Source organism: Hylobates moloch, unplaced genomic scaffold, assembly GCF_009828535.3.
Source record: "Hylobates moloch isolate HMO894 unplaced genomic scaffold, HMol_V3 SCAFFOLD_18, whole genome shotgun sequence".
NCBI classification, from domain to species: Eukaryota; Metazoa; Chordata; class Mammalia; order Primates; family Hylobatidae; genus Hylobates; species Hylobates moloch.
This window is the reverse complement of record NW_026652293.1, coordinates 66,903,419-66,919,665: the sequence shown is the minus strand read 5'-3', so window position 1 is coordinate 66,919,665 and position 16,247 is coordinate 66,903,419. Positions and strand designations below refer to the sequence as shown.

Sequence of the window (16,247 nt, the reverse complement as noted above, 5' to 3'; positions counted from 1 at the left end):
ATAGATAGATAGATAGATAGATAGATAGATAGATAGATAGATAGATAATTACACACACACACACACACACACACATTTGACCCTTGAACAACATGGGTTTGAATTGTACGGATCCACTTATATGTGGGTTTTCTTCCACCTCTGCCACACCAAGACAGCAAGACCAACCCATCCTCTTCCTTTTCCTCTTCAGCCTACACAATGTGAAGATGACAGTGAAGATGAAGACCTTTATGATGGCCCACTTCCACTTAACGAGTAGCAAATATATTTTCTCTTTCTTATGATTTTCTTAATAACATTTTCTTTTCTTTAGCTTTATTGTAAGAGTACAATATATAATACAAATAACACAATATATGTGAATCAACTGTTTTTCATCAGTAAGGCTTCTGGTCAACAGTACCCCATTAGTAGTTAAGTTTTTGGGGAACTGAAAGTTGTATGTGGATTTTCAACTATTCAGGGGTTGGTGCCCCCAATCTCTACATTGTTCAAGGGTCAATTGTATTTTTTTTTTTGAGACAGGGTCTCACCCTGTCATGCAAGCTGGAGTGCAAGTGGTGCAATCAGGGCTCACTGCAACCTCCACCTCCCAGCCTCGAGCGATCCTCCCATCCAGCCCTCCTGAGTAGCTGGGACTATAGGTTCCACCACGCCCGGCTAATTTTTGTTATTATTATTACTTTTTTTTTTTTTTTTTTTGTAGAGATGGGGTTTTGTCATGTTGCTCAGGCTGGTCTAGAACTCCTGGGCTCAAGCAATCCTCCCACCTTGGCCTCCCAAAGTGCTGGGATTACAGGCTTGAGCTCCTGTGCCTGGCCTGTATTTTAATTTTTAATATTGGTAAAACATTCTGTTAATTCAGCAGATAAGGAGAGCCAACCAGCCAGTCCCTTGAGCAGATGTCGGGGAGAACCCAAAAGCCAGGCAATGGCTCTGCCTTGACAAGTGAGATACGCAGCCGGTTCCCCAGCTTCTCTCTTCCAATCAAGAGTGGCCTGGTATTCCTTTTCTGGACTCATCATTAAACCTTTTATGTTGCAGGTAAGTAATGAAAAATGATTTTAATTAATCTCTCAAACATCTGGCCATATTATACACTCAAAGTAAGTTACTATATAAGACAACTGGAACATGCCTTCTGGAGACAGGAACACGGTGTGACTACAAACTCAAGATGCAAAGAATGTAGGGGGAGGATGGTGACAAGTGATTTTTCAGAAGCCTGCAGCATCTGGGCCATTTTTCTTTTTTAGCAGCTGTCCAGGAGCTCAGGTGCTTTCTGCATTTTGAAATGCTGTCTCATCAGTTATTTCATCTGGTTGTCACATCAACCAAAGTAGCAAGGGTAGGTATGACTTTTCATTTGCAGGGGAGGCAAGCTAAGGCTCAGAGAGCAGATGAGTTGGGACCACAGATCTCCAGGTGGGTCGTGGTGGTGCTGAGCCTGAGCCCTGTCTCCTGACGCCTCCCCCAGGCCTGGTACACTGCCGCTGCTGTGAGGCAGTCCTTCCAGGGGAGTCTGGGCCATGGTGGGGCAGGGAGGTCCAGCGCCTTTGGAATGGGAGCGGTGGGAAACCAAGTCGTGGGGAAAGGCTTGGGAAATTGGGGTGCCTGCAGGCATATTCACCACCACATTGAACAGGATAAGGGTTTGCCATTCCTTTGGGGTGGGGGAGGGGCAATCTTTTAATGGTCTGGAAGCGGCAGGATTTGGGAGATGGCTTTGAAGGAAGCTGTGCCAGGGACAAAGGAGTGAGTGTTCCGGAGAGGACAGATTCACAGCCCTTTTCTGGCTGAGAGAAGGATGCCTAGGGAGGTCAGGTGTGAGGCCAGGAGGTTCTGGGAAGAAAATCCAAAATTCCTATCCGTGTGAGCCAGGAAAGGGAAGGCGGTGAGGGGCAGGTGAAGACAAGCTTCTGAAAGAGCTGTCAACTGTGTGCCTTGGCAACGAGACCCCAGGGGAAAACAAAGGGCAGTCCCGAGTTCCCAGGCAAAGAGTGTTCTCTCCCTGTCTTCCTGGAGGTCGGGGAAAATCACGTTCACGCTTCTTCAGCTTGTCAGCATGCCTCTACCTCATGCCTTGAGCAAATTTTCTCCCCCAGAAAGTTACCTGCAAAAGTTACATTTTTTTCTGCTACATAATTTCCTACATTTGTTAATAATACTGATGAGATTCATTTCTGCTCCCCATACCAGTTAGAATCAAGATGCCTTTAGACTTTCTGTGACTTGAAGTGGTATGTGAAAATCAGCCCATTATGGAGAAAATATTGCATATATAACTCATATCAACATTTCACCTAAATGCTTTTTTTTCTGGCAGACAGGTAAACATGCATTCTATAGCAGGCACAGCAAGGATATATGTGAGTATGTATGTGAGAGTATGTGTGTGTATGTGTTTGTGTGTGTGCATATGCGTGAGTGTGTATATGTGAGTGTGTGTGAGTGTGCACGTATGCATGAGTGTGTGCATGTGTGTGTGAGTAGGTGACTGAGTGTGTGTGCTTATGTGCAGATATAGAAAGCCACATAGGTTTACCTGCATTCACAGGTACGCTGAGGACGATTCCAAGAGACATCAGAGTGGGATATGTAACGGCGATTCCAAAATTTAATACAATATTGAATGCTGAAATAAAGAAGGTAAACAACGAGTGTTATTCGCGACTGCTCTGTACTTTACCTCCCTGCTGGCCTATCTGACCCAGGTTTCGCTGATGAGGCTGGAGTCTTAGGAGTTACAATGACCCTCTACTGTGATTCAGTGAACTCAGAGTTCCTCTGGGGGCTCCGGGACTTGGGACCAGGAGCAGACACTCTGAGTACTCAGCCCCTCTGTCCCCTGAGTTTTGAAGAAGGGAAATAAGTTTGGAAATGGTAACCACTGAGAAGGTGACTGCGACCACCTTACCAGTTTTGCTTTTCTCTGCTGCTGGCAATGCTTCTGGGATAACTGCATGAACAGGAGCTCTGGGAATTTTTTTTTTTTTTTGAGGCACAGTCTTGCATTATCACCCAGGCTGGAGTGCAATGCACAGTGGTGCAATCATAGCTCGCTGCAGCCTCAATCCCTCTGCTCAAGTGATCCTCCCACTTCAGCCTCCTGAGTAGCTGGGACTGCAAGTGCACACCACTGCACCTGGCTAATTTTTAAATGTTTGTGGAGATGAGATCTCATCGTGTTTCCCAGGCTGGTCTCGAACTCCTCGGCTCAAGCGATCCTCCTGCCTTGGCCTCCCAAAGTGCTGGGATTACAGGCATGAGCCGCTGTACCTGGCTGGGATATGTGTTTTTAGATGGAAACTGGGTAAGTCATGTCCTTGGTTGCATTCCTGCCTAGCTCTAGACTTATATCAAGTAATGGAGACAATGATGATGATGACATTAATAATAATTATAATCTATAGTATTTATTGAATATTGACACTTATCAGGCAATGTTCTAAGAGCTCTGCAGGTATTAGTTTATCAGCTCCTTGCTGTACTGTGCTTAGTAGGTAATATGCAACACACTGGGGTATTAGTTCATTATTCAGAGCAGCAGTGAGCACTGTGACTACTACATTGATTCTGGCTCTGGAATTAGAAACCAATGTCATCATTTCAAAGACTACTTTGTGAAAAAGAAAGATCTTAAAAACCAGTGAGAACTAAAGAATAGCAATGAGCACTGTTTTCTGCCTTCAGGGAACATGTTTCCTGAGGGTCCTCTGTGGGTGATTGCTTTCTGGGAATTCTGGACAGGTGGTTACCACTTACTCAATAAAAGAACTGAAAATCCACAAAGGTTTCCCCATGGAATGTCATCAAAAGAGCTCCAGTATTCCACTTTGGTAAAGTAGAGGATAATAGGAATGCAGGTGATGAAGAGGATGTTAAACACACCCAAGATGGACAAAAATAAGGCGGCTTCTCCAAACTTAGCACTGCCCAGGAGGAGCTTGAACAAAACCTGTAGGAGAAAGCAGAGGAGGACGGGGTGAAGGCTCACCTCAGACCCCAACATGATGTAAGCGAAGTAGAGTTCACTCCACAACGCTGGGTTTGCACTGCAGGATGGAAACCAGATTCCAGGTGAATTCCACGGGGTTTGGCCTGTGTTCATTTGCTCACATATTCAAATCTCAGCGACATGGCAGTGGAGAGTTGCTCTTTAGCTATACAGAAAGCTGCTTTGGGAGTCATGGGTTTTCATACTAGGTTTGATTAGTCTGTGTTGTGTTTCTGACACTACATCACTCAAAAACATCTGCCATGATTACACATCCTCTCAGAGACCCCTAGAAGGGATCCTCGACCCTGTATAAGCAGGTTGAACACCACTGCTCCCAAGAAAGAGTGCTCTGGCTGCAAAGATATTTTTTGTAAATCAAGGGTGGAGGGATTTTGCTCATCTCTGCTCCATCCCACCATGTCCATTCCAGAAATGGCATGGGTTTTAGTGGAATGCACCAAACTTTTATTTTCTTGCACCTGTTCTTTTATTGCACATCATTTCAGGGGCTTGGAAGGCCGGGAGGAGAGGGTGAATGTGATTGGAGTGCCCAGAAGCTGAACTGAGAGATGCAGATGGCCCCAGGGCAGCTCTTGTGCTGAGTGAGCTGTGGTCTAATTTGAGTCTCTGCATTGTTGTCTCTCTTACTTTTCTTGCTTTCTCCTTGTTCAGCCATTTCCCAACTCACTCATGTATTTCCTGAAAAATGCAGGAAGCAGGAAGGCTTTCAGGAAGTAGTAAATGGCTTTCAGCCTCTCACCTAGGAGTCCCCATGGACAAGTAGTAGAGGAGTTGGAGACGGGAATCTGAATCAGAATATTGTGTTCATTGTGGATTGTGTTTCTCCCTATTTTTTGCTTCTCATTATTAGTCCACAGCTATTTGAGTCTAGCAGAGTGTATGTAGCCTTCTAATATTTCCTGCATTTGGACAGTTGCTAGAGTCTCAGAGTGGTGCTAGATTATCACATCTCCTCAGTGAGAGGTGTTCAGAGAAAGAAAATGACATGTGTGTCTTCCTCTGTGGGAGGTGAGGGCAGGGAGGTGATGAAGGGTAAGGCTGAGTTATTTCATTTTCCCAAAACCAGAACACATGGTACTCACAGAGCTGGGAAAATTGCCTTTTCTTATGACTCTCTACAGTGCTTAGTTATATCAGTCCTATTGTCTGGATCCACAAAGGGCTGATAAGTCTCAAAACTAAAATCTCATTTCTCGTTGAATCTTCTAGGTCAGTTCTCCAATTTGGAGTCCTGAAAATATTTGCATTCTCTGCTATGGATCTTAGGAGAAGGAGAGAGGAGGAGAAGGGAAGTGAGGGGGGAGAGCAGCCAGGGGGCTTGATAAAGTAGGAGGTGAACAGAGAAATGGACCTGGGTGTGGGAATAAAAATTTGTTTCCTCTAGACCTGAAGTTGGCAAGTGCTTTCCCATGGTTCCCAACATTTCATCAAAATACTTTATTATCCCCATATTACAGCCATTGTACTTTTATTTATTTAGCCTTCAAGGCAGTACTTGAAATGCATATGGATTCATAGCGAGCAGTGGTGGCTGCAAAAACTGTGTGGGCAAAGATTTACATGACAAAGCTGCACCAGATATTCAAGTCTTCCCACCCCATAGGGTGGCAAATGATCTGAGCAAACACTGAGCTTGTTCACTGCCATCGATGATGTCAGGAATCTGACTGTGCGGATAGGCGCCACTCATTTTATCCCAGGTGCTGCAACGATGTGGCTACAGATAGGAAGGCCCAGAGAGCCAAAGCCAAGAGCAGTGGCGCACCTCCCCCTTGCCCTCTACTGATGTCTCTGTCTGCCTGTTGCACAGTTTACTCCAGCTGTCTAGAGCTGCCTGTCCTGAAGCACAGGTATCATCGGAAGCTGTTGAAAAGTAAACGACAAGCCATCTAAAGCTGGTTGTGCTGGCTGAGGAGAGCCCAGCCAGCTGAGAAAGTTCACTCCCCGGGCGTACCTTGTAGAGGGCAGACATGGATGCTGAGGCCACCACCAGTGCGATGCCGATGACGGAGTGGCTGTGGAAGCCATCAGCATAGGTCATCATCACAATGCCAGCGATGGCGAGGATGGCGGCCACAATCTGGATGGACGGAAGAAAATGCTGGTCAGGGAAGTCGGGACGGAGTCAGAGGGACTATGCAAGTGCCAAAGAGCTGGAAATGTGTGTGGGGTTTAGACACGTGAGGGGAAAGTGGTGTCTCCTTTTTGTTCCTCCTTGGGGGAGCAACAGGCAAAGTCTGACTCCTGTCTAAATTTTTGTTGCTGCTTAGAGAGGGCACTTAGCAAAGCTTGGCTTCTTGACCAAAGAACTGAAACCGCTGGCAGCAAGGAATGGGTGGCATGGTGGTGGCCAGTCACTGCGATTCTTGGGGACCTGAGAAGGAGGTGGTCATAGTTGCAGTGGCAGGTTATTTGGTCATGACAAGCCTAGTAGATAATCCCTGGGAAGCCCCTGGAGATGACCTGAGTTCTTTCCCAGCCTTCTGAAGACCTCCTGTGACCTTGCTTTTATGTATTTCATATCTCAACACGGAAGCCACCAGGAGGACAGCAGATCTTGTCCCCATTTTCCATCCCAGCAGTGGGGCCTGACAGAATGTCACCTGCCAATCAAGGCTACAAACAATGTCCTAGCCTTGGAGGTGCAGTTCCTTTCCTTCGTGGCCATAGGCCCCTCCACCCTACCCACCAAGGCTCCCCTCAATCCTGTGATTGTCCCGATACTGACTTCTCACATGGGACGGAGGCTTCATGGAGATGAACACATAACTCTTGTGCAAAGTGAAATTGCCAGAGTAAATAGGAGATAAACCATCTGGGACAATATTCCTCAAAGGAGAAAATGCACCAGCACAGAGAATCAATACAAGGACTGATCTGAGGTAGCCATGAAGCTGCAGAAATGTCACCAGGTAGGAGGTGGAGAGGGGGTTGCTGTCAGTAGAACAAATATGTGCAGGAGACGTTTCCACTCCTGGATTTACTGAGAATTTTATCCCTCTTATGAATCATTCAAAATAAACTTCACCTCTCTAAAACAATATCAAATAGCTAAGGTTAACTGAGTGGCCATAGGATATATGTTTCTATGTATTTTCTCATTTTATCCTCACAGTAGATATTATCATTCACCTCATTTTGTAGACATGAAAACCTAGGCTCACAGAGGTTAAGTAACTTGCCCAAACCCATACAGCTGGTATGTGGAAGAGCAGAGTCAGATTTCAGGTCTGCCTGATTGCAGAGTTGGTGCTTACATATATAAACAGGAACGCATGATTCACATAGGAAGTACTGCCAACCTACTGTTAGATTCAAATTGAGGTTGCCTTAGTAGTTAAAACATAAGATGTTTAGGTTAGTGAAACATAATGTGGCTTAATCTCATGCAGTATGTCTGAGTTACATACTTCTCTTAGGGTATACCTTATACGCTATGTTTCTATATAATGCTGTATCCACCCCTAACGCAGAGGCATTGAGAGAGCAGGTGGTTATCGTGTAAGAGAGCACTGCCTGGCCCAATCTGTCTGCGTGTTCTTTCCAGTATGGGAATTCACTTGTCGTCAGCCACACCATTTTGCATCAGATGTATGCCTACATTTCATATTCAAATGCTACATGTACTGCGTAGAAGTGTTCATTAAGAGGAAGAAACAGAGATAGCAAGACCATAAGGGAATTTTTCCCCACAAGAAAATAAAAAAGGGAAAAGTGAGAAAGCAGGGGGGGAAAGAGTTGGTCTCTGCTCCAGAGGACACATGTAATGCAAGAGTGCTGCCAGGAACACGCCAACCCGGGCAGGCATCAGAGGACTCCCAATGAAAAGACAGGAGAAAGGAATGGAGAGAAGAAAATGGCCCAATTCCAGATGCTTGGTGCATCTCCCCTTTGGAGATACCCTTTTTGTTTGTTTGTTTTTGTTTTAAGACGGATTCTTGCTCTGTTGCCCAGGTTGGAGTGCAATGGCACTATCTCGGCTCACTGCAACCTCTGTCTCCAGGGTTCAAGTGATTTTCCTGCCTCAGCCTCCCGAGTAGTTGGGACTCCAGGCGCCTGCCACCACGCCTGGCTAAATTTTATATTTTTAGTAGAAACGGAGTTTCACCATGTTGGCCAGGCTGGTCTCAAACTCCTGACCTCAGGTGATCCACACACCTCAGCTTTCCAAAGTGCTGGAATTATAGGCATGAGCCACTGTGCCCGGCTTGGAGCTACCTTTTATTGAAGCTTTCCAGGCTTACGGCTGAAGTTGGAGGAAATGAAGGACAGTGAGGGGTGATTTTTTTCTGAAGACTTGCAGGGCAGATTTCCAACCTCTTCCTCTCTTCTCTATTGATTAAATAATAAACAGCTAAAAGCTTCTGCCTGGGCTGCACTGTGTGGCTAAGCTGGGGGAAGGGACAAGGGGGTAGGAAATGACAGCATGGTTGGCCATTGACCTTTTGGTCTGTTGAGGAGATAAACATCAGAGGAGCCTGTGCCACCCCATCAGTTCATTCTGACAGGCAGGCAGGGGGACTCTGATCTCCTCCCCCACACCTCCCAGCCTTCTCCTGGGGGTCCCACCCACAAGGCACAGTGTTGACACCCCTGGCTGGAGGCCTTCCACTCTCTGGACAGCAGCAGCCCTGCTATGACCGGACCCACGTGCTGGGATGTGAACTAGGGCTCCTACCTCACTCTCCATACCCTGTGGAGCACAGCAGGGTTGGAACGTGCCCCGGGCCTTTGGGGGCAGAGCTCAAGATTCCTTCCTGATGCCTGGAATTCCTGTTAAGTTTCCAGTTCTATCTTTTAAAAAGTATGCGCATATGTTACATTTGACACCCTGACACATCTGAGTTTCTTGGTTTTCATGTGACAATATTTTCCTGCCCATTTCCTGCACTAAAACAAACTCTCTAGGAAGGCCAGTCAAGTCCGCTCTGTGGTTCCACGTGCTCCACGTACATCTTCTCCCTACCGGGGCCCCTGGACAGGTGCTGAGGGTGGGTGTGGAATCATGACAACTTAGCTTCCCTGACCTCCCTATGCCTCTCCTTCCTTACACTTTCCTGTCCCCCCAGCCCTCAATGCTCCCCATGGAACAAATCCTAAAACAAAGACCGATGGGTCACAGTGGCCCAAGAGCGAGATGGGTAAGAGCCACCACCTCTGCTTTGTCTAGGGAACAGTTGGCTGGAGGTAAGGAAGGAACACAGGCCGGGGGTTACTGCTTAGCATCTTCATGTCCTCATCCAGCATGGTGACCCACTGTCATAACCTGCCCGGCTGCCAGAGCTCTAGATCTGAGTCCCACGCACCCAGGCCTGAGTCACAGACACACCACTCATCTCCATGACAGTTCTGCTCCCTGTTCCTTGTGGGGCTGAACAGGAAGGCAACGGAAACCTTTGAGCTTTAAAGAGGAGAGAGGAGGGTTGGTGGTGCCCTAGGTGAGGTCTAATCACCGTTCAGACTAGGGCTCCTCCTGCTTAGTCTTGCTAAAAGGTGGCAAGGCCTGGTGCGGTGGTTCACACCTGTAATCCCAGTGCTTTGGGAGGCTGAGGCGGGCAGATTGCTTGGGCCCACGAGTTCAAGCCCAGCCTGGGCAACATGGTGAGACTCTGTCTCTACAAAATACGCAAAAAATTAGCTGGGTGTGGTGGCATGCCCCTGACTACTAGCTACTCAAGAGGTTGAGGTGAAAGGATCACTTGAAGTCAGAAGGTTGAGGCTGCAGTGAGCTATGATAGCACCACTGCAATCCAGCCTGGGTGACATAGTGAGATCCCATCTGCAAAACAAAAACAAACAAACAAAAAAACCTAAAAAACAACAAACAACAAAACGTGGCGGGGTGCCTGTTCTCTGCCAAACAGAACCCCATTTGGAAGCTTTTTAGATTTGCACAGCTTCAGGTAATTTTACAAAAGGGAAAAATGGACTGATTTTTAATCATCCTTCCCCCAACTCTTTCCCTCCCAGCTCCTGGCCTGCTCTCATTGACTCACGGAATACTGGAGTTTGGAGGGAACTGGGGGATCCTCTAGTCCACTCCTTCTATGTCCAAGAGTAGAAAGTGGCCTGGGCTGTGAGCTCCACCATTGCCTGTCCACTGTGTCTTCCCCCATGCTGGGCTCAGGTTGCAGAGGGCAGCCCCCCACACAGAAGGGAGTCACGACCAGATACCAGATAGTGTTTGGGAATGGATGGCCCCTTTTGAAACACTGTAAACATTTTGATTATTGGAAACATCAGCTGGAATCTGACTGAGATGGGAACTGATCTTGGAAAAAGGTCCATGATCCTCAGGAATGTGCCACTGGGGTTTGAGGACCCCATGGATGACCTCTTAGCTCACCTTCTGGCTCCTTCCCCTGTCCCTCCTGGTTTAAAGACCCTCACAGTATGAGTGGTCCCAAACAGCCCTGAACAATCGGAGAATCTCACCTCCCATTTCCCTTGACATGGAGGCTGGGGGTGGTCTCACTCAGCCTGGCCACAGCTAGCGGGCAGTGTGTGCCCAGGGTTCTACCTGCCCTCATCCTACTCTTGCTTTTGCCACATTAAACTGCCTCTCTAAATGTTCATCCACCAACAAGAGAATTGGGCTGATCCGTCAACTCCCTCCAATTGAGAAGGAATAATAAGAAGAACGCCATTAAGAAAAGATACCATTTGTTGAGTTTTATGTGTGAGGCATGCATCATCTTATTCTCACAACTGTTTTCTAAGATGAGTAGTAATATTCTCTCCATTTAACAGAGGCTCAGAGACATTTACTCGTCTGCTCAAGGTCCAAACAACTTATAAGAGTGGAGCCAAGATCTGTGACCTCGTCACTTGACTCTAGCCTAGGACATCTCCATCCCTGAGCTAGAACCCTGACCTGGAGAACCAGGGAACATACAGAAAGCACACCTAAGCAGAGAGTCAGATGGCGACACAAGGAACCAGCTTGGCTTCTTCCACACAGACACTCCAACGACTTCTCACCCTCTCATACCATACGTGGCCAGGAATCTCCCCAGCATGATAAGACACATTTGCTTCCTTTTGGATCTGCGCACGACTTCCACCTATTGATGTTTTCCAGGAACCGTGGCCCTTGTGGTTTGAGTAATTGCCTTAATAACACAAGTCTCCTTAGCAGCCAATTCCACAAACATAAGGCTGTGCCTTCAACATGGATTTTTATGTCTGCTTGACTCTCAAGCTCATATGCTCAGCCCTCCAGGATGGAGAATATGTTAATTCTTTTCAGTCTTTGGAAATTACCTAATGGACAGTGCCAGCCAACCCAGATCTGAGTGAAGTTTGAGAGGTCCCATGCACCAGTTAGATATTATCTTGGAACTAAATCTCCATCTGTTTATCAAGGAGAATCTCTCAGTCCCTTTGGTACATGGCAGTGTCTCATGATGGATTTTGCTAGCTCTCTGAACTCCTGAAGAAGAGAAGAGGGAGCTCCAACACAACCTGTGGGAGGAAGCTCTTAGATGACTGGTCATGCACTTCTGAGAGGAATAATGATTATTAGAGAGACTCATAACTGCGCAATGCTTTGCAAGTTACAAAATGCCATCAATGCCATCACCGACACTGGCTCCTGGGATCTTCATTCAGCGTCAGTCCAGTACCAAAGGCCTTCAACACAAAACTTTGCTCAGTACACAGTGATCAGCAACAGACCAAACCAATCAAGGGGCCAGCATGGCCAGAATGTGCCATATTCTCCGAGGATGATTGTTGGGTAGGGGGTTGGAGGGGTCTTATCCACGTATAGCAATAAAGATCTGGAAGCATCATATTGCTTTCTATGAATTTAGGAGTAGTTTTCAAGTTTTTCACACCTCCTTCTCTTAACCTCAAAAAAAAAATGGGTTTCTTCTGCTAGATGCAGAATTAACCTTGAAGCTTCTCTTCCCAGGAACAGGGTCTCATTTGGAATTTTCTAGGGACATCTGAGTCATGCCAAAAATTTCCATAAATTTTCCTGGCTCTTTACAACAAAATAAAGTCAGGAAGGACATGGGTGGGTTGCAGGGGGGCCCAGGACATTCAAGTCTTCAGCATCGAGTCAGGCAGCCTGCTGGGTGGCTCACTGTGAGAAGTATCTGCATTTCTTGCAGACATGCATCAGATCATTTATTTGCTGAAAGCTTTTCTGGTGGCACAGAGAGTGAGTTTTTATTCCAAAATTAACATTAAGCCTCAAAACAAATTTTCCCCCTACTGCAAGCTAAAAATAAAACTCAGAAGTTGACTCACGTCCCCACTGCTGTTTGGGTAACTTAGGTGGGTGTGAATGCACCATTAGGGTGATGTCATTTTTCCCAGGACAATGAGGGAAGGACGGAAGTAGAGGGCCCTGCACTGGTGGCCAGCAGGGTTTACTTTCATGGGACTGCCCCTCAAACCGGCTGTTAGCTTTGTGGCTTAAGGGGAAAGCTGTACACTAACTACAAGAGAACTAGCGGCCTGGCCAAATGCTCTCGGCGCTGGTTTGTAGCAAGGTGATGACGGGGCAGTGGCAGCTACTGGCCACAGGAGGGAGCCAGTCAGAAGTCTCTAGGGTTCTGCCCAGTGCGAAACTTCACCTGTTTCTTTTATTCGGGGGAATCTCTATTTCAGCTGATATTTGATAGTGCACGTGTCCTATTTCATACAGCTGTTATGAAATCCGACGAGCTAACTTTGACTAGCTTCTAATGTAATTGACTGAGTCTCGGTTGTAAAATGAGAGGTAATTCAAGGGATATAATTTCACTCCCCCTTCGTCATTGGTTAGAAGGAAGTGAATGAAGCTGGCCTTTCGCAGTTGGGACTTAGCACGAGTGTGTCTGGCCCACTCTGGCTGTGTACACAAGGCCCAGGCAAAGGGCCAAGACTGCATGCACGCATGGATGCCGAAGGATGCTTTGGGTTTCACGCACATCCTCACCCGAGAGTGGCAGTGTTAGCAGAAAGCTCCAGGCTGCAGGGCACGGTCATGCCACGCCCTACAGCCGGGAAAGCTGCCCATGAGAGACGGGGTGAGCACGCAGAGAGCGGAGCACATCGCCATTCCCAGGCTGGGTCCCCGACTGGCACACACTTTAGGGAATGCTTGTTGAAATGCTTGAAATGAAAGGTGCTTTAATGAATGCTTGTCTAGTATGGTTTGCAAGCAAGAAGGTTGGCAAGGCACACCAAGAACCGGGCCCTCTGCTGGGCTCATTTTCTGCTGCAAATCAGAAGGAAAGTGGTCAGCAGCTTATGCTCATGGTCCAGCACATGGAGCTAAGCAAGCCGATGGGCAGGTTTTGGTTGACATGACTGAGTGAGGGAGGAAGACAGATAATAAGGAACTTACCCTCACTCCCATGAATCTGTCCCTGAGAACGATCCATGAGAGCAAGAACACAAAAGCTTTGTTGCAGCAGAACAACACGGAGACATCCGTAGTGTTTATTTTCTTTATTGCATGTAAGTACAGGTAGTTTGTGAGTGTCCAAAGAACACCAAAGGGTGCTGCCTTGGTAAAAAACACCTTCAAAGTCAAGCCATTGTCTCCAAAAAATCGACAGCATTCCCTAAAACAAGGAAAGAGAGGCATTGTTATTATTTTCCTGGGTTCAGACAGACCATTTATTTCCTATACCAAGTTTTTTTTTAAGCAAATATAGGAAGGGGCAGGGTTTTAAAATTATTATTTTTAATAAATGTCTTTCTATTAAATCCCTTCAACCTATTGCTTTAGTCCCCTGAAACAAATGTTGCACAGTGATCTAATGTCACAGATTCTTCCTTCTGTTCATGTTAAGCTTGGAATTTATGGTTCTATACAGAAGGTAATGTTGGTGTTATCTGACCTGAAAGCCTAATTCTGTGGTGATTGACTGAGGGATTCTGTCACTTGCTGAGTAAGAGAAGGGGGTCACTGAACCTTTATTGGGGGTGGGGGTTGTGGGAGAAGGATGGTAATGCAGGAGGATGGATACTCTAAGACAGGGTGTCTAATCTTTTGGCTTTTCTGGGTCACATTAGAAGAATTGTCTTAGGCCACATATAAACTACACTAACACTAACAATAGCTGATGAGCTACAAAAAGAAATCGCAAAAAAAAAATCTCATAATGTTTTAAGAAAGTTTACAAATTTGTGTTGGGCCTCATTCAAAGCCAGCCTGGACCACATGTGGCCTGTGGGACAGGGGTTGGACAAGCTTGCTGTAAGAGAACACATTGAAACATAGTTTTAAAAAATGTTGCCCTCAATTGGAATTATTTTTGTGATCAGGCAGGGGCAGTCACTTCTTGGGTATATCTAATACATTTTGGCTATGATACGAATAGTGTTAACTCGCGACCTACTTTCTCCCTGAGGCCATTTTTAGGGTACTTATTCCACCATGTGGAAGTCCCACTTCTCTAAGAGACTATCTAGCACAGGAAGAATAAGTAGATCCAAAAGTTCAGAGTCTAATGCGGGGATGAGATGAGGAAACATCTGTAGAAGAAAGTCTTTTGATGCCATTCTAGAGTCTAGGGGGAAGGATCACAGATAGTTCAAAAAATCTTTAAGAAAATTAAAGCCAGTCTTCTACATGCAGAATAAGGAAGTAGAGGAGGCCGTGGGGAGCTCGGGTGTGGAGAGAGGCCACTGAGAAGGCTTGGTGGACAGCTGCCTGTTTCCTTGACTGCTGGGGAGTGAAGATCATTGCTGGGTTGGGCCCGATGAGCCAGGCAAGGAGACGGATGAGTTAGGAGGCATTGCTTCATGGAAGTCCCCATCCAGGCTCATGGACATGGTGCAGCACTGCCACAGCTGGGGATGGCCTGCCATCCAGGAAGGGAGTCAGCCTGCTAGTGATCTAGAAATAGACTCAGTCCCAAATGAACTGCCACAAGAGCAAAAGAAAAGACATCTCTAGAATAAACCAAATGCACTAGGTTGGGGGAATAGCTCTGGTCTGTGCCACTTAATATTAAAATGCAGAGAAAAAGGAGGAAAATTAAAAACAAGAGTCAAAGGGGATTGGGTAAGATTTTAAATTTAATGTTACTATCTATTCTTCCTATCAATCTAGAAGGAAATCTGTCTTTGTTCATGACTGAACTATGGGATGTCCATAGCAGGAACAAGAAAACTCCTTAGAGAAAAGCATGACAGCCTGGGATATTGAGAGAGGAGAAACACACTTACCATTTTGTAGAATCTGGTGCAGTTTGGCCACCTTTCTCTGTACACAGAGTCCTACGTTGCTTCTGAACAAACCGGGGCCAGGTAAAACATTCACATCACTAAATTTATCATGAAACCGATTCAACTGAATTGATTCCATTTTGGCTTTATATAGCTGCAACCCTCATCTAACTGAGAGGCTGATATTTCTGTTTGCCATGTAATTTTCATACAGTATTCCAGCTACATTTTCTATGGGGTTTTCCCAAGCCCCTGTTTGCAGAACAGTCTGTTCCCCCAGGGGCAGTGACCGTGAATGATGGCTTCCTTTATGTTTGTGATTATGGTGGCTACAAAGTGATGCTGGTCCATTGAGTATGACCAAAACAAAATAAAAATATTCTTTCCGGCCATTAATGCCAATCTATCTCCACTATACTTAGAGGTTTCCCTTTCTAAGAGAAGAACATCATGCAAGCAGAATTTCCAAGTTCCACCTGGCTCACTGTCATGAAAAACAATTCATGTTCTGGAAGCGGCCACCCAAGGCTAACTGGACAACCTACTTCCTCTTTGAAAATCCATATTTGACTCCTCCAAAGCCTGATCGTTGTAGGTGGGATGGAGAAGGGAGGTAGGGCACAGATATGGCTTGGTATTGATGGCCCAAGTTGCTGGAAATGGGGAGAGAGTGGGGATCCCATCCTGGAGATGAAAAAGGTGAGACTCCGAGGCCTGGCAGAGTCCTGCTGGCCCTTTAAGGCCTCATGGCCAGGAGATCACAGCTTAGGTTGGTGGGTCTTGGTTCTAATGAGACCAAGACAATTGGCCCCCTGGACTGGTGAGCCTTGTGATACTTTGAGACCAAAGAATATGCACTAATCTTCAGTGCTAAGAGATTAGTGCACAGTCTTTTGTCTTAAAACAGCATAATATTGGCCCGCAGTGGTGGCTCACACCTGTAATCCTAGCACTTTGAGAGGCCGAGGCGGGTCAGCTGAGGTCAGGAGTTTGAGACAAGCCTGGCCAACATGGTGAAACTCTGTCTCTACTAAAAATTCAAAAATTAGCC

At 46.4% G+C, this 16,247-nt stretch overlaps 1 protein-coding gene across 2 annotated transcripts in view; it reads right to left on the bottom strand.

The window, feature by feature from the left end:
• The window catches only part of SLC35F3 (solute carrier family 35 member F3), a 460,449-nt gene that overhangs the window by 7,800 nt on the left and 436,402 nt on the right, over nucleotides 1–16,247 (bottom strand). For both annotated transcript variants that reach the window (XM_032137017.2, XM_032137018.2), the window contains 4 exons: nucleotides 13,365–13,584; nucleotides 5,979–6,104; nucleotides 3,769–3,961; nucleotides 2,549–2,638 (listed from right to left, as the gene is read on the bottom strand). In XM_032137017.2, coding sequence (XP_031992908.1) covers nucleotides 2,549–2,638; nucleotides 3,769–3,961; nucleotides 5,979–6,104; nucleotides 13,365–13,584 — 629 coding nt within the window. The remainder of the gene's footprint in view (nucleotides 1–2,548; nucleotides 2,639–3,768; nucleotides 3,962–5,978; nucleotides 6,105–13,364; nucleotides 13,585–16,247) is intronic.